A 22,964-nucleotide genomic window follows, 5' to 3' on the forward strand; every position below is an offset into this window, starting at 1 on the left:
CACTTGCCAGGAGGCATTAGTCATTCATCTAACAAGTTCCACAAAGCAAACCACAAAGTGCTCCACTGTCGACTTCCTCTCATTGAATTCTGGGCGCATAAGCACATTTCCAAGTATCTTACAGCGAGGTATAAACTTTCTGATGACTAGCTACCTGAAATATGGCTGCCATGTTTGTTTATTTGTGCATCTCCCTGACAGGAAGTCAGCTCATTTGGAAGCATGTTGGGGTTTTTTTGTAAGTGAGGGAGAGAATGAAGAGAGAGAAGAAAGGAGGTGGCGGGTGAAAGGCGGATAGGAGGGGATTAGGGCGGAGTGCAAATTTTCAACAGGCCAGGCATACGACATGATCTCTAATTACCCACAAAGCACTGTGTAACCCGAGCCACAGATTAGACTGCATTATCAGGCTTAATAAAACATGACCATCTCTCAGTTTCACTCCCTTTCCCTGCCCGGCTGCCACAAGCATTTGTTACTGCTTATGACATTCCCGATGCCTTAGCTAAGTAACTAGCCTTGACTGTACCTGTTGCTGTTGAACTGCAGCAACAGGTACAGATTTGCGGCATTTTCAGGGGCATCTGCAGGCAGAAATGGCATATAATGTTCATATCTATGTTTTTATAAGTTTATAATTACCTGAAATGTGTTTAAATGACTTTAGAACACATACAACACCTACACGCGGAGCTGATTTTACCCCATGGAGTCCGCCATATTGTTCACCAGTGGACAAACCCGACCCTGACTCTAGATAGGGTCATTCACAAGAACATTGTCATGAACATTTTTCACAACTGTCTGACATTTTATGCACCATGGAGCCCTATAGTATAAACAGTACACCTTTATGTATTGTTTCGTTAGCTGAAATCTCCGAGGTGGATTTATTGAGGACCTGGATAAATAAAACCATATGAATAGATTGTAATTTGTGCGAAATGATTCTTTAAGTCAACCCTCTGACTAAAAATAAAGCCAAGTGCAACTCTTCTTGAGCCTTAAACTTTCCTCTTTCCTCTTTCACTTTCACGACCACTACACTCTGATCTGAGTCCTCACCAGACACATTTATATAAGCACACATGCACACAACTTTATGACTTTCACCTGTAACTACAGTGTTACTACAGTGTGGAACTGCTGCTTTAACTTAAGTAAAAGATCTGAATACTTCCACCACCACTGCTAAGGTGCCTCAACACACACACACACACACACACACACACACACACACACACACACACACACACACAAGTATGCATACACACACATATACACAGACATGCACATATACTTGCTTGGTTCACGTGGGCTGTGCCAGTAAGTGCAGCTTTAGGCTATGGTTTTTCACTACTGTCTACTGTGTTATTAACAATTCTATAAAAAGATCTGCTCAAGTTTCCTTTTCCTGTGTGTTAACAACCCCGCCGAGCCGCTATGAGGTTGTTGAAGCCTAGTTAAGAGGGAGACGGAGTCCTCGACAGCATAACACCATTGACCGTATGTCATAATTTCCAAAATCCTACTTTTCTTTCCTCTGTTTGTTTTTCTTAGCGACATCACTCATCGGCATGGCTCGTGGCCAGCGTGAGACTAAATAGGTCGACAACACAAAGAGAGGGCCTCTTTCTCTCGCTTTCCCTCCCTTTTCTCAACCCACAAGTCTCCTCTAACCTCTTTACCTCCCGTTTTCTTTAGCAACATCTATCTCTATTTTTTCCATCACTCGACAGCAACTTCTCCATTTCTCTCTGTTTTAGGCGATCCCCGTGTCTCGAACCAAAGATAATAGCATTGCGAGAAGTACAACCATGATATTACCACTGTACTTTCTGTCACACTTCTCACTCTGCCCATTGTAAACCATCATGGAGCTCATCATTAGCTCTCAAAGAGGAAGAATGAGCCACAGTTTGATTACCTCGGTGGCTGTGTGGGCTCCCGCAGTCTCTGCTGACTGAATTGGACGCAGACGATTACAGCCTTGCACAGGCAATTATATCTGCCTGCTAAATATGTCACACATAATAAACACATGCTCCTGACAGACAGGGGACAAGGCGAGACAGTCACAACTGGGGAAAGAGGAAAGAGAGCAAATTCAGGATCATATGGATTTATCAACCTTGTCTACCTCAAGTGGAAAGCTCTCACAGTCCAAACCAATGCATGTCAGTGAGTTATTGAAAGACACCTGGTTGGACGTCAAAAATCTGGCAACCTAAAAAAGTATACTGATTGATAATCTATCCCCCAAACAGATAAGATTGATCTACACATGAAGCAGAGTCAGAAAATTAGTCAAACTTGCACTCTGGGAGCTTTTCGTATCATTCTTCTTTATATCTATTGCTTATGTGTTTGTCTGGGCTCGGACCATTAATTGTACTTTCATATGGGTTCTGTCCCTTCATGCTGCAGCGCAAACACGGCACTGACACCAGGCCGATAATATTTGTAAAGGATATTCAGTGAAAACAAGGGAGGGAAAGAGCCTTCAATCCCTGGCAAGGAGCTTATAGCATGGCCCAATGGTGTTTGCACAGGACATACCTCAGGAAGCTGGGACAACTGGGAATGTTTGTCCAGCTTCCAGCCTCTTCCATGCGTACATACATATAGTAGCCTACATACAGCACAGCGCATACATACACAGTACATATGTGCATACATACATATGGCGAGTACTTACAGTAGACCTACAGTAGGCATACTAATATACCATTCCTGTGATTATTTTACTGATTAATTGTTGATTATTTATTGGGCAGTCTACAGAATGTAAGAAAATTCCGAACACAATGTCTTAGAGCCCAAAAGTGATGACTTCAAATTGTATTTTTTCCCCCAGCCAACAGTCAAAACTCATCATTTTCCAATGATAAATGAAATTCATCATTCCAGCTCTTATACATTCATACCGTGTACTCAGACATGGCCTATAGGCACTCTTGGCACTCTTATGGTACACTCCTTCCCATTTGTCTACATTTGTTTACTTTCAGCCGTGAGACACTGGCTGGGTTCTGTTGGAGCTTAGATGTACAGTATCTGTGGTACATTGCAGCTTTCCAAATCATCCTCTGGTGGTTCTCCTTTGTTTTCTATCACTTAGCAAAATAAAAATTAAAGTTACTTGGTCACTTGAACCCTTACTCTTGTTTAAAACATTATTGGGACAGCTCAAAGCTCTATCAACCACCAGGAAAACAGCAATACAGTTACAACACTGCTCGTATAAAGGAACTGTGACACCCATTTTCAGATACTTGCATTTTTGGTTGCTACAAAAACATGTTTAAATGTCAAAAATGTCATGTCACTCTTATTGTCTGTGCTGGAACACCTGAATTCACCCTCTTTAAGCCCCCCCATCAGAAAAAGCCTTGTCTGCTTTGACTGGTGAGTGTTTCTGGGTCCTCCTTATCTCAGTGTCTCTGCAGCATCAACTGTTTACCATGAAAAATCCCCAATAAAGGCTTCAAAACCAAGATCTTCACAACTGGAAATGTTCCCGCAGGAATATGATCCAAAATTGAGGAGAAATTCACATCGTTGGCAACCATGATTCCCTGGCATTAGCATGTAGCTACATATAGCAGTGTATGTAACCACTTGCGTGCGTGGAGCAGATGACCATATAAAGAAGTCTGTCATGAGCTGATGTCTGCTTGTCTCAACAGTAGAAAAAAAATAATAGAAAACAGAATATTCAGAACAGTCTGAAGCCTGAGGTTGTTGCTTACACAGATTATGTGAGGTCCCCTTTAATTATTACGAGAGATGACTAACCATTGATGAACTCTCTCACATAGACAGACAGATAGATAGATAGATAGATAGATAGATAGATAGATAGATAGATAGATAGACAGACAGATCTGACTGATGTGCTGTATTATTTGCATATCTATTTCACCACACTGCCTTGCGTCGCTCCTTCTGAGAGTTTGCAGCCATTAACAAACATAATCAACATTTAACTAAACACCCAGGGGCCTACTCTGCAGCAGGTGCTGGTGCCGTTTCTTTTTCTTTCTTCTTCTGCAGTAAGAATGAGAATGCCATCGCATTGCCCCATGGGAAGGCCCAGGCTGACTAATGTAAGCACACTACAGTGGGGCGGCTGGTCTTAATTATGTTAACAGACGCTGAGGGGGACGCACTGGTACCCACCAACGAGGAAGTAGCTTAGCACTGCCAGGGCCAATAATTAGCACATGGGTTGCCACCACCCCTCCCCAACTCCACCACTGCCACTACCACACACATACAGTCATACTGTCGCTCTCATAACCGACATCAAACACTGCATTTACAGGCCAAACAAAGAGACACGGGTCATGTAAATAGTGAAAAAGCTATTCTTCCTGTGTGTGGTTTTACAGCATCATGTGTCCTCATCCATATTCATGTCTGTTAACATCTATCAGAACTAATCTTAGAAAAATCCCCCAAACAAAGTCACGACGAAACACATGTAGACACCTTGTGGTTGGTTGGGAAAAGGACTTTTTACACAGTCACCTAGGTGAAAAAAAATTATAAGGCAAGAAATCTCTGTGCCATATGCAGGCTCAGTGACTCAGCCAATGTCAGAGCCAATTCCAGTTTTATTGAAATGATTTCAAATGGTCAGAATCCCTATTAAAAATCTCCTCCGTGTGTCGGGGCAGGGAGAATATGATTTAGTGGCTGTTTTTGCTCTGCCCCTGCTCGCTGTGTGTCACCGGCCCTTACTGTGGTATGCATGGCCTTCCTCTGCACGGGGCTATGAAAGCAATTGTGATTGTGATTCTGTAGTCAGCAAAACGCTTGAATGGCCCCGAGTTAGCATGCACAGGCACACACACAGTCGCACTGTCCCCATACTGGGCCACTGATTACTTCAACCCATTTGACTCGCACTCATCCTTTGATTCTCCCTTTCTGCTCCTCTGTGACATACCACAGAGTTTGCCATTAGCTAATAACGCCACTCAACATGAACATATACCACAGCCAGTGTTACAGGGAATGGTTAATTTCTCAATCATGTTAAAGTACTCAAGGTACTAAAAATAACCCCTGTAACTAACCAATTAATTTGGAATGGGAAAAAAGCAAAATGACATGAAATACATGACCTTTCGGATGCTCCACTGACTCAGTGAGCTTTAGCATCGCATTTTAAAGTGTAGAGAGGGTGACGTTTTAATATTTAGTTATGTACATGTCTCACCTTTTATTTTATTTTTTGATGGCTTTCCTGACAGACAGCTGGCTAGCCGTGACACATAGTGTCCACTGCCCACCCTTCAGTCCCCTCTGGTTAGCTAACATTAGCCTTATAGCCTGCACTGTGCACCACCTGGCTCAGGTGGGAGCTAGCTAGCGGCGACACTCATTCTGGTGGTAGGACCGGTGTTGCTGTGGAGTCATGGTGGCCACCCTACGGTCTACCCCCAGGTAGCCACAGTGAGCAAGCACCTTCATTTTGAGCCGCAAAGTCCCTTTTGCATTATTAACTATGTTAGCACCACTAGCCGTGCTGACACTGCTAACAGTGCTAACAGAAATAACAGTAGTTAACAATGCCATCTCAAAATTGAGATGTTTATTCACCGGGGCAATCTGGGGGGAGACCAGAGGGTGCAGACAAAGTCTACACAGTAACGCTAATTCTGCAATTAGCGCTCGTAACGTCGTCCCTACCCAGCAAGTGCTAATTGCCAAATGAGCACAACCGCGAGCTAATGTTAGCTTCCACTAAACCTGGGTGGTGTGCAGAGCAGTACACTTAAGAGCAACCAAATTCATAGACCTACATGTGTAACCAGACAAAACAAATTGATGACCACTGACATCCCTACCTACAGTTTAAGCCAAAACTAACATGTCAGTGTTTGGTCAAAAGCTCGTCTCACTTGGGGCGTCAGTGGCTTAGTGGTAGAGCAGGCGCCCCATGTACAAGGCTGTTGCCGCAGCGGCCCGGGATCGACTCCAGCCTGTGGCCCTTTGCTGCATGTCGCTCCCTCTCTCTCTCTCCCCCCTTCACGCTCATCTGTCCTATCAATTAAAGACTTAAAAATGCCCGAAAAAATATCTTAAAAAAAAAAAAAAGCTCATCTCACTTGAGGTTGATCCGTCGATGTAAACCGACTGAATATGTTAATGCAAAGTAATCAAACCTTTGCACTGCAGCCACCAGACAGACCTGTAATAAAAAAATCAAACTGAGATAAGGCATTCAAATGAAACGCATCATACCCCAGCTTATCTGAGGCAGAGGAGACCACCAACTAACAAAGCCAGCTCTTCAGTCATGCCCTATCTAAGCAGATATCAGTTGTTGGGAGGATATATGAGCTGGGTGGGGCCCGGGTGTATAAAGACAGGGCCTTCTCTCTCTCTGCACTCTATTGCTATACTGTATGCAGCACCTCACCTCAGCAGCAGCAGCAGCAGCAGCACCAGCAGTCAGCACTGTTTGATTAAGGTATTCAAATAAAGGAGCAGACACTGTGCTCCCATTTCACAGAGCAAACTAAAAGTGCCGGACAAACAACAATTACAGTTGTACATGTGTAATACAAATGCATCTTTATACTTTCAATGCTTTCTTTAATACATAAGGCAAAATTAGTGTAGTATTTGCACTGTGTATATGAGAAATACATGAACCATGCAGCCTGTAAGGCAGCAGACAGCATTAAAGCATGGCACAGTTTAATATTACCATCAGAGCACAAAGCTGTTATAATGGTATTATTCTCTGTCATTTCTCCTTGGCTGTGGGAGAGCACCACAGTAATAAAAGAGACGCACACTCACAGTGAAATAAAGTGAGTATTGAAAGTACTGAAGTAGAAATCTTCAGGGTTATTTATGGATCTTTCTGAATCATTTCAATCTGCACTTGAAGTACCTTCTCTGCTCATTTTATGCGTCTCTTTTCTTTGCATTCTTCACCTTTTTTCTGTCTTACAGTGCTGAACTTCTCAGTGAATGCTGAATGCAGCCTTAGCACAAGCTCATTTGGCAAGCAGAGTGATTCATGTTACTTAAGGACCAGTCGATGACAAACGCTGGCTGGTAAAAGTTCACATTTCCTCCTCGCAAGATGCTTTTGTTGATCATGGACACCACTTCCAAAGCAAGGGAAATGATTCACGCAGCGATTAGTGATCACCGTAATTATCAGCACACTGGATAAGGTGAAAGGAAGACAACATCTAGCAGCATGCATAGACTGTTGTGAATGAAACAAGATACAGCTCCAAATGAGCAGCGTGACACAGGCTGAAAGCATGACAGCAGCACACGTACTCTCTGGGAAGTCACATAAACTTCATAATTACTCAAACCAGGCTTGTGTCAGCATCCAGAGTGAGTTGGTAGCACAAAAAACAGGTTCACAAATAAACAGACTATAAAGCTAAAATGCCAGCACATGCTCATTTTATCCAATTAAGCTTGTGTGTGAGTCAGATTAACACTGTTAATTTCACAGCAATAAAAGGAGAGATGTTTTCTCAGGCTGTAAATTGCTTCTTCGTCTTTTTTTTTTTTTTTTCTTAGCAGGGATACTGGAGCAGCCAGAGAGGAGTAATGGTGCTAAATCTCAACACGGTTGCCAAATTGCAACCATCTTACCAAAAGCTTCTTTTTATTCAAATTATTTTGACTTGTTTCCAATAATATTATCCCAAAAGAATTCTCAAGGGAAACCAGAAGCCAACAAATCCAGCAACAAATTCGGCTACCAACCAAAATATCCACAAGAATATGCAAAGTGAGCGCTTAAAAACAATTGACCTTAATGCTATTATTAGCCTTTTGCCTCCACACTGCTTCAGAGAGAGAGACTTGGGCAGAATTTGACCAACCAGGGCTGTCGGATATGATTAGCAATGGGCAGATACAGTACCTACATAACAAATCACATGTCTCTTTAGTGCCACAGCCAGTTTGACAAGCGTTTGAGGAGAGGAACTTGACCCCGTGCACTGTGTTAACAGGACACCAAAAGATCCCCGCTGCTCCCGGGGTCTCATTTGCATTTCTAGTGAAGGTAGTTAGTGTCACACATGTGATGATAGCAAATTATACCTCCCCTTGTGGAAAGAGCCCCCTCTCTCCCTCAAGCAAAGGGAGTGGAGGGATTTCAATAATTCAAATGAACACTTGTAATTTTGAGGGGCGCCACACTTTTTGTATCGGTGACAGTAGCTGGTGTTCTCCCCAGTGAAAGCACTTTATATCATTTAATATCTACTGGCTTTGTTTCCAGGATTCATGCAGTGCGTGGATATCAGCATATTCTTGAGATTATCCGCATGGAGGATGATCCTAATTCGTTTGACCTACAAAAAAGATAGCCTGCGCCGAGGAGACAGTTATATGAGCCCATTTGTGTGTCACAGGTGTAAACCTGCCTTATCAGTAAACGTTTTATATAGACATTAATTCATCTGCGGCCGAGTCGCAAAATAAAACTGTGTCCTGATTGTTATTTTTCTATCTGTCTTTAGCTTTCTGCTCCCAAACCTGAGCAGAGATTATTGTTGCACCATTTTCTAAGATCTAAATTGGGAGATGATCTTTTTCAGTTGATTACTGGAATGTTCCGTTCGGTTACAGAGACTTTCCATTGCCCACACAGTGAAAGACAAACATCCCCAACTGTGATTTTTATCATTCCCCCTCACTGTCATATCTGAAAGTCATCTTTATTTGAGAAAGCAGGCCAAAGAACTCCAAACCGTCTCCATGTACAGCAGCAGGTCAACATCCAGAGCCTGTTGATTTGTAATATGCCAGCCACGGTAAGTGACAAGGTCTAATTCGGTGTCTACAAATGGCTGAGATGCTATAAATCTTTTAATTAAACAGTTTGAAATAGTTTTCCTAGCATCTCCACGGGGTGTGTAATGTGTTTCTGGTACTCATTAGTACTTTTGCTGTGAGCTTATCTTACTTTGTGGTGTTTTTATCTCTCATGGCAGCACATCTAGAGATTTAGTGTTGCCCCATCCTTCGGTTATTTATAACAGGATTACTAAGCACCGCTTGTTTTTCACAGGGGGACGGTGATTTATTTATTTTTTCTTGGAAAATGTCAAACTACAAAATATTCATCATAATGCTGTTTTAAATGCCACCTGCGCACTTGCAATGGAGTCAGTGCAGGTCACAAGCCAAAAGCCGCGGGGTGTCAAAACTGAGAGAGAGAAGAGATACTTGTAGCAGCCACACTCTGTGGTTTCTCCTTACAAAGTAATTAACAGTACATTACTGGCACACATCCATTTAATCGTTGAACTCCCAGCGGAAAACCATGTAAGCTATAAGAAATCATTGAGAGGGAAGATAATGTTGGAGCAGAGAGCAGAGTGGGGCAGTATGGATTCTATACAGCCCCTGGTATTCCACATCGGGTGGGACACTTAATGCCAGCTTTGTGCAAAACACAACTGCACAATCTCACCGGGGAAATAACATAATAACTATGTTGGTTAGAGGAGAGAAAAAAAAGTTGGGGACTACACATTTTCTTTCAACAGAGAAATAGAATGATTGCAGGTTTCAGAGTAAAGTAACAAATCCCGTGTCCCGCTCCAGACTAAATTAAAACCAGTCCATCCAGGCTCAGGTCACTTTATTTGCTGACACTTGACAAATTTTTTTTCTGGAGAGTGTGTAGCTGTGTGTTTGGGGCAAGTGGGCGCCCGTGGAAACGCGTCCAAAGCATGCACTGAATGTTGCAGGCTGCACACAGAAAGACAGGTGAGAGAACATTAAGCATTTCAATACACAAGAGGCACAGTGCTGTTTTTATTTACCTTGTTCGAGTGGTAATAGTCCAACGAGCTCAGACAACTTGGATCAGTCGGTAGGGAGCATGAACCCACATTTGCCGGGGGCGCAGGATAAAATCTCACGTCCATCTCAGGTTGTGCGAGACTGAAGGCATGAAATCACTTTCAGCGTCTTTGACTCACTATTGTCTCAGCAAACACAACGCCGGAGCAGGAGAGGCAGAAAACAAGTGGGGGAGTTTCACTCGGTACACTCTTCCCTCACATCCGTTCGCGGCCGAACTTCGGCACCAACTCTGGTGATGCGCAGTCCTCCTCACAGCCCCGCACCAGGATGCGAAACACTCACTCACTCACAACGGAGACAACAAATTTCATGGATACACACGTGTTGGCAAAAAAACACAGAAAAACTATCCCGTTTTTCCAGAACAAATAAAAGCAAACCTCCAACTTAGATCCTCCCTGTGTAAGATCTGTTTCTAGTAGCCCATAAATTTGCAGCCTCTTTTTCTCTCCCCCCACTGCTCTCAGGACTCCATACAGGCTTTGTTATGGAGGTGCATATTCTTGCATTGGTTCCAGTACAGAAGTGGTTGGACTTCCCTCTGCCATGCGACCTCTGCCGATAATAAACGGGAAAGAGGAACGGAGTGGAGAAGGGGGAGGGGAGATTGGTGGCTGCCTTGGCAACCGCTCTCCTTTCTGCAACTGCGCGCTTCTGATTAGCTGGAAATGTAGTAGTGTGCACGGCTGTGCATTATAAAGCGCACTCTGCTTCCATCAGTGCTTCATAAAGGCTTCCATTTGGGTTATTGTGCCAAGCAAGGCGAATGGGAGGAGGTTGCACAGAGTCCCTCTGTAGTTCCACCATGTTTTGATGTGTTTTTATTTGTCATTTGCATGGATAAAAGCTGCTTTGTTTAATGTCACCTGATTACCTGATTACACCAGACCTATCACAGACAGGCCTCTGCACTCCTCTTGCTTTACTGTAATGTATGAGCAGGTTAAAGCAAAGGGACACAGCTCTGCCAGATATTCATTATTATAAAGCCCAGCGTTTTAGAGGGAGTTTATAATTCTAGAAAAGTCAGCACCAATAATCATAAAGTTGCTTTTGTCTCCAGTGGTGCTTGTGTTTAAGTTTTAGTGTTGATTAAAATAAGTACAAAAACTGCATAAAATGCCAAAATAAAATTGCAAAATCAACCTCACACAACAATGCACCTTAAAAGTACGTGCTCAGGGTGGAATATGTACAAGGAGGTTTAATCTTGTATGGCCATACAGTTGCAAATGTGTGTGGAGGAGAAAGCTGGGGCTGTGAGAGCTGCCTCTGACAGCTCACTGAATGTGATGGATAGCACACCCTTGCCCTGTGATGTGCATGCACATTTGATGTTGAAATGGCCTATCCATGGGACCATTGTCTTTCAATCATGTCAAGGCAAAGTACAGAACAGAGCACATTTTCTGCTGCCTGGCGTTATTACTATGCCACAGTTTACAGCACAATCCAGCCTGCACAGAAATATTCTTTATCCTCCCGACGCTGTTCTGTTTAAAGATACCTAATTTGATCTGTTTTTAGGATGCATGGGCATTAACGCCATAATAATACATCCTCTTTATCACTCCTTAACAGTGTTGCAGACAGGCTTTCATTAGGTGAACCTGGATGTGAATAGAGGAGAATGTAACAGTGAGAAGGGTACAATTGTTTTTACACAAACCGTGACAGCAGCATCTGCCCACTGCTGCAGGTCTTATGTTCCCAGCCTCCAGAAATGTAAAAGGCTGGTGATTATTTCAGCAGGTCTATTATGTTACAGTGCAACCTCTTTACTTTACAGTGGGGGCCTTCACTGTTAGGCACAGCCTGCCACTCTCCCAGGCGCCCGGCACACGGAGGGTTAACCACATGGCTCGGTGCCATGGCTTCATGGGAATGGAATGTGGAGTGCTGTGTGTGCAGGGCTTCTTTCCCAGCATCCCTCACTGCCCAGGCGCATGCTAATGATCAGTATTATTGAAGCACAATTGATGGGCTAGCAACCAAACAAGAGAAACTAATTACTACTAAGGCTTTATTGTCCTTTAATTACTGAAGCTCTATGGCAATTAGTGCTGCACAAAGACACAGCCCTACTTTAATCTCAAATAAAATGTGATGCAGATGAAAAAATTTGGGAGATGAAAGGTAGATAAGATAATTTGGCTTTCGGTTCGTTCTGCAGAAACGATGGCTGATTTGAGAAAAGCGTGGGAGAACAAAAGAACTGCTGAGGGCTGTGCTAATTTCAACTGAAAATCATCTCAAAACAGGATCTGCACGTGGTGTTTCTGTGACCTTGGATAGCTAAATCCAAAAAAATCTCTCTTCCCAAAGTTACAGTAGAAAACAGTGAACCAAGCCTCCGGTTCGTGAAATCATTAAATGATTACATTACAATTAAGAACTATGTGGAGTCACTCTGATTGTTTCACACCCACACAAGGTTTATTTCACACTGCGCAGCAAACTGTGTGTGTGGACAGCTACAGCTATATGGCTGTGTACATTCCTCTGAAAAGTAGTTTATGTTGTACAATATCTGAGGTATTCTCAGCATCGTACAGTCACCTGTTTAACATTAAGGACCATTTTCAAGCTACACCTTCTGCAACCCAGACCTCGACTGGGGTCTACCAGTGAAACCCCCCCCCCCCCCCCCCCCTCTCCAGGAGAACTTTTAGAAACCCAACAGCTAAACTAACTATTTCAGAGCACAAATCTTGAAACAAAAAATCTTAGATGAAGAAGTTCTCAAAGTTTTGAGTGCCATTTTAGGGAGCCAGCATAAAGTACACACACAATGACTTTTTTTTTTTTACGACTTTTTTAATGATGGGTTTTTATGACATTTTTTATGACAACACTACTAACACTTTGCAAAAACTGTAACAGTCGAGGGTGATAAAGTCTACATAACACTCATATTACATTCTAGTTTTCCACTTTTAAGCCATTTGAAAGTACAGTGCTCACTCACAGCAGTCGAGCAATGGCTTCTGCTGGGGTGCGGCAACATCACATGCACAAACAAGACGCATAATGGCAGCACATTGTAATGTTAAAGCCCTTAGTAATAATAATGGCAATTTTTAAAGTTTATACATGATCTTTTCTGCATTTGCTCAAGATTATTTGGTTGCCTGTCTGTCATAGCATAGCTTCTTTTTTTCTTTCTATTTTTTATCAATATATTAGGAGGCAACATTTGAGTATTTGAATATTCATGTTTATTATAATTGCTGCCTAGTCATACAACATAAACTGATTTTGACTCTGTTTACTTCAACATTAATGTGATTTTTAACTGACTAAAGCCACAATCTTGTGGAAAATTTTGTACCTATATCATTGTTTAACTTATTCCTGATAAATTAAGCACCGTCTCATTTTCAGGGTCCTGTTGCTTTGAGCACCCTTTGCATTCACCTCAAACTTTTTACACTTTTGAATGCATCGCTGCCTTTTTAAACATCATTAGTCCTGATTTGTGTACCATTAAAGCAGTCTCAAAACATTAAGTAATTACCGTACAGCGCAGCTTGAAGTTACATGTGTCCCTGTACTGTAAACCTCCACGCATTTGTACTTCATAAACAATTAAGCTACAGATTTGCTCTCACAGTCAATTCAATAATTGCCCTTCAAGTCAGTATATATACATATACATTCCTGCACAACTGCTGATCAATTTCACTCAAACACAGTGCAAAGTGGATTGCATTGGATTGCTATTTTAAAAGCCTATCCTGCACTATAGCTAACAAACGCAGATACAGCCAAGCAAACTGAAATACTGATTAGTCATTCATGGCTCAAATAAAATCTACATGGAACTGGTATAACAATTTCTAGGCAGTGCCACTGATGGTTTAATTAATTCAAGTATTTTTTTAAAAACATTTATTTTATCAGGAATGGTGGTAAAAAAAAAAAATCTGATGGCCTGGTGAGTGAGAAAGGTCTCCTTATGATGAAGTAAATAAATAAAATACTATCGGTTGGAGACAGTAAAGTAGTCCAAGCAGGCGTTTTGTGTTTCCTCGCCATCTCACCTCGCTCAGTGATGGAAGCTCAACAAAGTCCAGATTCAGACAGAGGCTCAACACAGCTTCAACACTTTTTCTAATACGGAGACGCCTCAGTCAGCTACCTCACATGGCGTGATGCAAAAGAAGGAAATTGCATAATATTTTAGTCTAGCAGAAAGTTTTGTGGGTGAAAAATGTAGGTGTTACAGACATTTAAAAGAAATGTGTTTTGTTTTTTTTCTAATTCCTTCCTTTGACGCACTTGTGATGAAGTTCTGCCAAACTTCTTTATATTTTTAGGTTTGGAGTTTATGGCTGCCAGCTGTTCGAGATCAGGTATTTATAAACTCAGCAAGCAGCCAAAACATTATGAATTTTTTTTTTTTTTGTCAGAACTCTTATCAGAAGCATTGTGCATACATATATTTGTGTTTGCAGATATCATGCTTTAAAATCGGGATCTGAATTACAAAACAAGCACAGACGTGGACAGTATTTGCAGGTGTTAGATATGTTGACAGTAGATTTAAATAGCAACGGATGACAGAAATCTTTTAAAACCAGTTTTTGTCACTACATGCACATGTGACACACCCACAGTAGTGCGTGACATGCTGCACTTTTACTATCTGGCAGTTAGCATAACTTGTTCATGCAAACACCTATAAGGGCAGCTATAATGTACATGCAAATAACCCCATTGTGTTAAACTCACTCTGAGTGTGTCGCTCTCAGTGGATTTTAAAAACACACATAAACTAGGAATGACTAGTCTGTCATTCATATAATATATTAAAATATATGTTACAGTATGTTACAGTGTAAAGACTGTACAAAAGTAGCTTAAAAAGTATGTCCCACTGAATTCTGTTCATTACTAACCTGTGTGTTGAGCCTGTTCCTGTTTTGCAATAATGAGCTGTACAGTAAGCCTGCAGGGCCTTTGGCGCTACATCCGTCTCAAGGTCGAGGTTATTGTCAAAAATGGTTCATTAACTTAGAATAAACATGCATTTATTGAGAATAATTTCACAGCTTCCCTTTAAATGTTAAGAAGTAAGGATATAAAAAACATGGCTTACTATTGGCGCAATAAGTTAAAATGTTTTGGGGTATGTTAAAGCATACATGGAGACACCTCAGGACTTAAGACATAAGCATAATTTACACTGGTGATGAAATGACAGATTTTATGTCATCATATTCTTTAAGACGCATCTGTGAAAAAATGTCCTATATAGCCTGCACCAAGAAATGTTTTAGAAGAACACTTTGAGAAAGGTTTATTTGTACCACAAGAAAACATACATAAATATAAAAGAAACAGATGTGCATTGTCGAAAAAAGTAAAGTAAGCAAGAAAAAAAAAAAAAAAAAATCCCCCCTTGCCTACAGATTCTAAAATGACCCAGAAACATGCATGCCAGATCAGTAACTTAAACAAATTCTTGACCTGGTTTCTTTCTGTCTGCTCTCTCTATGAAAGACTAAGGTTTTGTAAATTAATTAAAATTAATTAATGTGACATCAATAGGTGCCATATGCACATTTAAAGAGGTCACTATCCTTAACAAAAAAGGACACACCTACATGTTTGTTGAGCGAACCTTACTGCATATATGTTCCATTATTTTAATTTTCCTTTACATAAATAAAGACATTTCCACCATAAACTGCAGCATAGAAGAATGCAGGACATGAAGTGTTTGATGCTCAAATATTGCAACTGTTGAAGACAGTTTTAAAAAAAACCCTTATGTCCCCACCACTTTCAACACAAAGTGACACTCTTGTCCAAAAACAAAGATTCTGAGTCTCAAAATCACCTTAGTGAAACCTGAGGATATTTTTCTGGCCCGGTTCCCTGACCTTTGACCCCTGTGCCTGGTCACCCTGACCTTGCTTGTCTCAGCAGGGCATGGGAACCAGCGGTGTGTCCTGAGTGTGTCAACAATCTGGCCCAGGACCATAAACAGCAGTTAAGATAATGATTCTGGGATCATTCATTTCCTCTGCAACAAAAGAATGAGTTGTAAATGTCATTTTAACAGTGGTAACAAAGCGTGAAACATAAGCCAGCCTCTTCTTCCTCCCAGATTCCTGGTGGGATAGATGTGGTGATCCTATAATGTCCTCAATGCAGCTCTGCAGACAAGGAGGTCATGACCTAGTTTCCCCAGAGGTCAGCTCCCATACTCTGCTGCAGGACTTTAAGCCTCTGACATCTGAACCACTAAAAAGATTGTGTCCATGTGTGTGTTTTTATTTATTTATTCCATACACGGAAAATGCTGACTTCCTAACAGAAGTCAGCTCAGTACAGTACGCCTGTATATCTCAGCTTGCAGTGAAGAAAAATGCCGGGGTATTATTTGACTGACATCATGTCCTCATTGTGTCATCCACCTTGCAAATCACCCTGAAGCATAATTAAGGAAAATCACCACAGGGCTTACATGCATTGACTCTTGATTTGGTAAAAGAGACGTGTATACCTTTCCCCTCTGCATAAAGGGCTGCAGGAAGACAGAGAAGCTCAGTGAAAAAGAGAGCAGACTTGTCAGTCTGACCACGTTTCATTTAGCACTTCATTTCAAGGAAATTCTAGAGACTCTTCTAATTGCCTATAGCATTTCAGCTCTCATTTGGGAAAGAATGTATTGCTGTCTGCAGGAGCTTAGCTCAGTGTTTTCATATCATTAAAAAGGCCAACATTTGCACACGGTGATAATGTCAAGCGAAAGTGAAAGTTTTGTATTTTTTTTTAAAAAATATTTTAAAAAAGACAGAGAGAGTTGGTGTCGATCTGATTGCCAGTGTTTGGTACGCGTGATCAAAACAAGTCGCTGACATTTGCTCAGGGTTTTTTTTTTTTTTGTCAGGCATTTTGGATACAATTTATCTCATGCATATGACTGAGTGCATGTTTTGTGCACATGTCGGAAAACAGGAGCTATTCTTATTTCTACTCAACGAGACACATGGCATCATTTGCCAGTGAAAATTGTTTGTCATTCAAGCGGAGGAATTGTGAGTCATTCCTATATAAAGAAATTCAAGCATCCAATCATGGTCCCTTTCAGATGAGCAATTAGGATTCTTTTTGAGTAGCTCAAATTATAGATGTTTTTACCGAATGAGGGGAGGAGGGGAGGCAGGGGGAAGAAAAAAAATGAGGCTAATTTGAATTCAGTCATCTTTTTAATGTGACCTAACAGCAATAACAAGCATTAAATACATTTTATTTTCCACTGACTGCATATTTTAGGAATTTATTTGGTCAGAAGTCAACATTTTATTTTTGTGTCATCCTTTTTCAGGAGCTGTTAACCTTCACAGCCTCACAGTAAAGTGATGCTAAAATCCTCTATTTATGCAGATCTGATATGATATGAGCATCATTTTCTGTAAAAACCTTTCCCACTTTGGCTCTCTGTTTAAGTCAAGGCATGCAGATCCTATGTAATCTCTATCACGCTTGGTGGTGAAACAATGCTTTTGCTTTTCATGTTCCATTCACTGATTAAATGAAGCATACTTGATCTTTATCTGGCTTGAAGGATGATGCCTGCACTGGCCTCTATCCAGGTCCTGTAGGCTGTGAAATAAGAAGACAAACACAATAAATTTATTGGAGACACTGAGATGGTTTGTGAGGCCTTAAAACTGCAGATAAACTCTGAAAGTTATTTTTAAACATACTGGATGTTTAGAGTATATGTCATCTCAAATATATATCATTTACTGGGTGATAATCTAAACATACTAGATGTTGAAATCTCACAGATATTATCCAGTGACCATGTCCTAAACCCCGCCCCTGAAACACAATTGTCCAATCATAGCTTAGGAACAGTAACTAGGCAGGGTGTGTGGCTATGTCCTGCTCCTTATTAGATTTGGGGAGGTTTTACTCTTCAGCACACCACAGCCACACTCTCTATCTGTGATGCCTATGGGACCTTATTTCGGAAGACATATGTACAATAGTTGAAGGCAAGAGATAATTTTTTTATCCTGTTTGAACTGTGCCAAGAGTTAATGTTTGTCAGTTTACAAGATAATTTTGCAAGTCAAAAAAGTCGCAGTGTGTTAGAAGTAATTTTGTCAGAACGCCATTTAGTTTTGTGTTAAAGAACTGTGTGAACTGTGCATCACCAACACCAGTATTGTAACCTGACTTGCTAGCTAGCTAGGTAACTTAGCTATGGTTAATGCACAAATTTATGCCTAACATTATTTTACGTGATTTCATGTTTTATCCAGGGAATTGTCTTTTTATCGACCCGTTCTTTACAAGTGACAGAGCTAGCAAACGTTTCGCATGTGTTACATCCCGGATGTCATTTATACAACTTGTGTAGTCTCTCTTGCTATGTATTTTCACAGTCTTATTCTTCAACAGGTTTAAGACACAAACTCACAATTCAAACTGGATCGAAAAATTATTTGCCTTTCACAGTTAACTACTATACATGTACCATGGTGGTCCACCGCAAGGGAGTGGAACTTTGCTTCATAGCATCACACTCACCAAACACATCAGGCTATTTAACCCTCATCCTTACTTCCATTTCTCTTGTAATGTTAAAAGTTAAACATACTTCAAAAGCATAACTCTAACCTGTCCAAGTATATATGCGTAGCCTTCAGACAGGCTTATGTTAGAATGAAATATCAAAGAGACTAAGATCAGACTCTCATACTTACAGTACCAGAGCTAACTAGCTCTGTGCTGCAATAAAAACACAGCTGCTTTTTTTTTTTTAATTGTTATTATTTTTTTTATGTCTTTTTTCCATGTATGTGGATCATCAAAGCCAGGACATACAGCTTTAGTCCCAGTCTTTTTGTGTGATATTGAGGATGTTTAAGACACATTTTACAGGACCTTCCCTTTAAAACATATCTGCTCAACATGATAAAAAATCAGCTGGAGATGGGGCTTAAACCAACTAGCCTACTGAAGCTAATGTTAGCTTCATGAGCTAGCTGGCTAAAGCAAATGAAATTGGTGAAATGAGAAATTAGATTTTGTTTAACTGCTATAACTAAAAAAGCCGGGCTTAGCAAATGGTCAATTATTAAATATACTAGTCGTTAAAGGGATATTTCACCTAAAAATAAATATTATTTACTTTGTGACAAATATGTCACCCAAATATGATCAAACATAGCGCATGTTGGAACATTATTTTAATATCTGGGTAATAATATTACAAATCTACATACATGTTATTGCCATTTGAAGACTAGAAATATCACATGATTTTTTTTCTAAATGTGGCAGATAATATCAGAGCCACTTAAGTGTCAGAAATACTTTTTCAACATGTGTGTAAAAACTGCTCAGACTGTATGGGATTACTGCTAAGACAAATACTGTGAAATTATTTGCATCAGGATTCCATTGATTGTTGGGTGAAAGGCCTCATTCTGGGAATAGCTAAAAACCCTGCACTGTCAGTATATCAAACCCTTTACTGAAATTTGACTGAAAGTGGAACAGACTAAAAAATTATAGACTAAAAATGGATCTTTTTCTAACAGGCAGTTAAGCACAGAAAGAATTTAACTCCAAATCCGAGGCTATGTTCTCAGTGCCTTCTCACCTTGGCTTTATAAAAGGACTACAGTCTCACTCTACAAGTGGATTCATGTGGTGAAAAATGTAGGTGATTATGAGATACTGTATGCAGAAAAAAATGTGTTTCACGGTCAAACTCATATAAAACATTCTCATGATTGTAATATATCTGACAAATTTTTGCAATTTTCCACCAAGTGAGCGTCAGTGTCATTGTACAACAACCTAAATCAAACAAGGTTTGGAGCATAGCACACTCTTTCTGTGCAGCACACCGATGTACTGTACGCTTGATAGAGAGCTAGTCTTGACTCTATATTTTTCCCTTAGTGTTGTGATCTTGTTAATCTCCACCTCCCCTCTTTCCTGGCATTAAACAGCTGGAAGATTTAAAGAGATGGTTATGCAATTTTGACCTATTGCGGAGAAGGTGCCTGTAGGGAGGCCTGAGAGCCTTATAATGTAAAAGCGCACTTAGCACTGACGGTTTGGACCTCTATCCGCCTGGTAGGAGTGGCATTGTTGCACAATGGAAAGCAGGATGGAGAAAATAGTTTCTCATCGGATCCCTTGAGAGATTGGAGATTAGAGTTTTATCTACGCTACCTTGCAACAGGATGAGGATTTTCTCCTGGAGACAGACAGAGTTGAGCTGAAGTCGAAGCACTGTATAGGTCTCCGTGTTGGACATGACTGCCCCCATGAATAAAATATGGCAGTTGAACACGCTGTTCAACACAACAATATTCTTTTAAGAGTAATTTCACTTAGGCTGTGTGTCCTCGCCGGCCTCACCCCTTCTTTCTTCCTCTTCTACAGACACAAACAAACACGCACAGGCTCATATTTTTAAGGGTGAGAGAATGCTACATTGCCATTACCAGTGAACACAGAGACGAGGGGGAGAGAGAAGAAAGGAGGAGGGGGAGTGGAGAGCTGGGATGGGATAAAATCCATCAGATTTGATGGCATGGTGATGTAGATAATGTTTTCTCTTTTCAGCTCAGCTCAGAGAAAAGAAGGCAGAACACAACCACTTTCACTCTCTCACACCCTCTGTTTTGAATGAAAGGGAGCACAATGTACTGGGTTTGTGCGTCTAACATGTCTCTTTGTGCACAAACACTGTGCCCTTTTACCTATCAGAATGATTGCCCCACCATTATGTGATTTAATGGTAAAACACACGTACTCTTAATCCGGCTACACCACTCTGGCAGAGGAGCTGGGCTTATAGTCGACAGTTGTGGTGGTGGGGGGGGGAGAGAAAAAAAAAGAACATAATTATCCAGTTTCTCATCTGTTTGCACAAATACGACAGAAAAACCCTCAAAAACCGCTCAACGCTACGGTAATTTGCTGCACAGAAACATTGGAAAACAAATGCGTTCAGGAAATGTAGATGGGTTTTTAAGGTCTGAAAGCCACAGCTGCTTGGCAAGCAGAAGCTGGCTCCTTTTGTCTTTTATCTTCTTCTGTAATGTGCACAGGTGCTGCTTAATTCAATTGGAGAACGTTGCCATGGTTTTACATTAATATATTTCCATGTTACCATTACGACTGTTGTCATGGAGATGATAGGACCTATTTGAACTGAAAGCAGAGATGGTTTTATGGGGGTATTGCTCTCCCTCTCTCTCCCTCTCTCTTTCATTCGCTTGCTCCATGTCAAGTCACATGGTATGCAGCCAGATTTAAGGCTTGACTTCACTGTTCATTTTTCCCCCTCTTTTTTTTTTTTTTTTTACTGGTTCTAACTCAGTATTGCTGGAACAGAAGATGCATTTACCTGGCAGCCAACACATTCGGGGAATAAAACACAGTTCTTATTTGCTCATAACGGGGCTTTTCAGCATGTGCTTGATGCACCAATCAAATCCAGTATTGTGCAGGAGAATCATTCAAACATGTGACATTGAAAATAATTTTCCACTAATGTTCCTATTGACTTTTTTTCATTACTATTGAACCCATGTTGATTGAAAGTCTTTTAAATCCCTGCAGAAAATGGTTACAGAACAAAATGAACAGGCTAATCAGGTACAAAGGTCGGGCTGCACTGGAAATGGAATTTGCTCAAAATCAAAAACAACTATGTAAAACGCAGACTTTTTTTTTTAAACATAGCCTACTACGAACATCTAATCGAGACACGGTTATTCCAATTAAAGTAATTGCACACTTTCATAAAATCAATACCGCTCCCTGGTACCGTAATTGCTTCTTTCAATCAATTTGATGCATTTTCTAGAACAAAAGGCAAAGCAGGGGTATTCAATTTACTCAAGCATACCAAAGTTGATGGAATGCTTGTATTGGCTATTAAGGCACTGGTTGTTTTCTTCTTCTTAAGAATGCCAGCGGAATATCTTCAGAGGCAAGTTCAAAGTCACCTTGTTATCTCTGGATTTTGTCTTCGATACCACTGTTACTCATTATATCTGCACGCACATAGAGAGACATATTAGTACCCTGGTATCTTACTAATATGAGATGCAAAATGTATCACAATATGCAGGAACTTTGTTGGAATCGACCTCAGCTTCTTATAATGAATGTGCTAACACACACAGACACACACAGATACACTCACACACCTTGGTTGAAGGTCCAAACAAATATAGAGAAGATCTAACAAAGGCACCCATGAGAAAGTGGGCTATTCTGACAGCTTTGATCCATCAGCAAACCATGATGCAAAGCAAAGTCAAATGTGCCCTACTTTTCTTTGCATTAGCTGAGCTCGAAACATTCTCTAAATTTTTACACATACTGTATTTTGGGCTGTGCTCTCGTCAGTACTGCTGTGAAGTGAAATAACTTAGAAATGGGTTACAGTCTGTGTCTTTATTCCTCTCACTCTATCTCAGTCACACACACATACACACATATGCACATGTGCAGACAGACAGACAAACCCATGTTTAAGCCAGCTCCATTTTCTCTTTTTCTGCATTTCATTCCTCTCTCTCTCTCTCTCTCTTTTTTTTTTTTTGTATAATGAAAAATGTCTGATATGAAACTCTGGACTCGCAGCGCAGCACCCAGCTTTCTGCTATTCTTATACAAACACAAAGTGACAAGATGGTTACTCTCTCTGCACACTGACAGTTCATTCCGGACTAGGAAAAATGTCAAAAATGTTTAGTCACGGCTGAGTGGACTTAATTACCGTCCTCTAGGCTGCCTCAGAACTCAGTGCCACTAATGGTCCCGAGCTACAGATAAAATTCCATTTACAAGAATGTTGCAGCCACAAGATCTGATTTAGCCAATATGAAATATTTACATTGATGTAATTAAAGTGACAATGCTTCTCACCCGTTCTGGCCCAAAAAAAGAAAGAATTGCTCTGTTTAGATAAATATGAAAACAGTGATTGTTGGCCTTTTAGATCAAGATGAGATGTAAATATAACATTTGTTGTGTCTGAGGGTAATTGGAATAGTGTTATGATAAGTGCTGATTTTGAACTTTTCTGTGTA

The 22,964-nt window shown here is 40.8% G+C and overlaps 1 protein-coding gene across 3 annotated transcripts in view; it reads right to left on the minus strand.

The window, feature by feature from the left end:
* LOC125892227 (thymocyte selection-associated high mobility group box protein TOX-like) overlaps window positions 1–10,601 on the minus strand; it is a 102,596-nt gene extending 91,995 nt beyond the window's left edge. For all 3 annotated transcript variants that reach the window (XM_049582075.1, XM_049582074.1, XM_049582073.1), the window contains exon 1: window positions 9,831–10,601. In XM_049582075.1, the coding sequence (XP_049438032.1) occupies window positions 9,831–9,935 (105 nt within the window). In that variant the 5' untranslated portion in view covers window positions 9,936–10,601. The remainder of the gene's footprint in view (window positions 1–9,830) is intronic.
* Between the last annotated feature and the right edge of the window lie 12,363 nt (window positions 10,602–22,964).

The sequence above is a fragment of the Epinephelus fuscoguttatus genome, linkage group LG7 (assembly GCF_011397635.1).
Source record: "Epinephelus fuscoguttatus linkage group LG7, E.fuscoguttatus.final_Chr_v1".
Lineage (NCBI taxonomy): Eukaryota > Metazoa > Chordata > Actinopteri > Perciformes > Serranidae > Epinephelus > Epinephelus fuscoguttatus.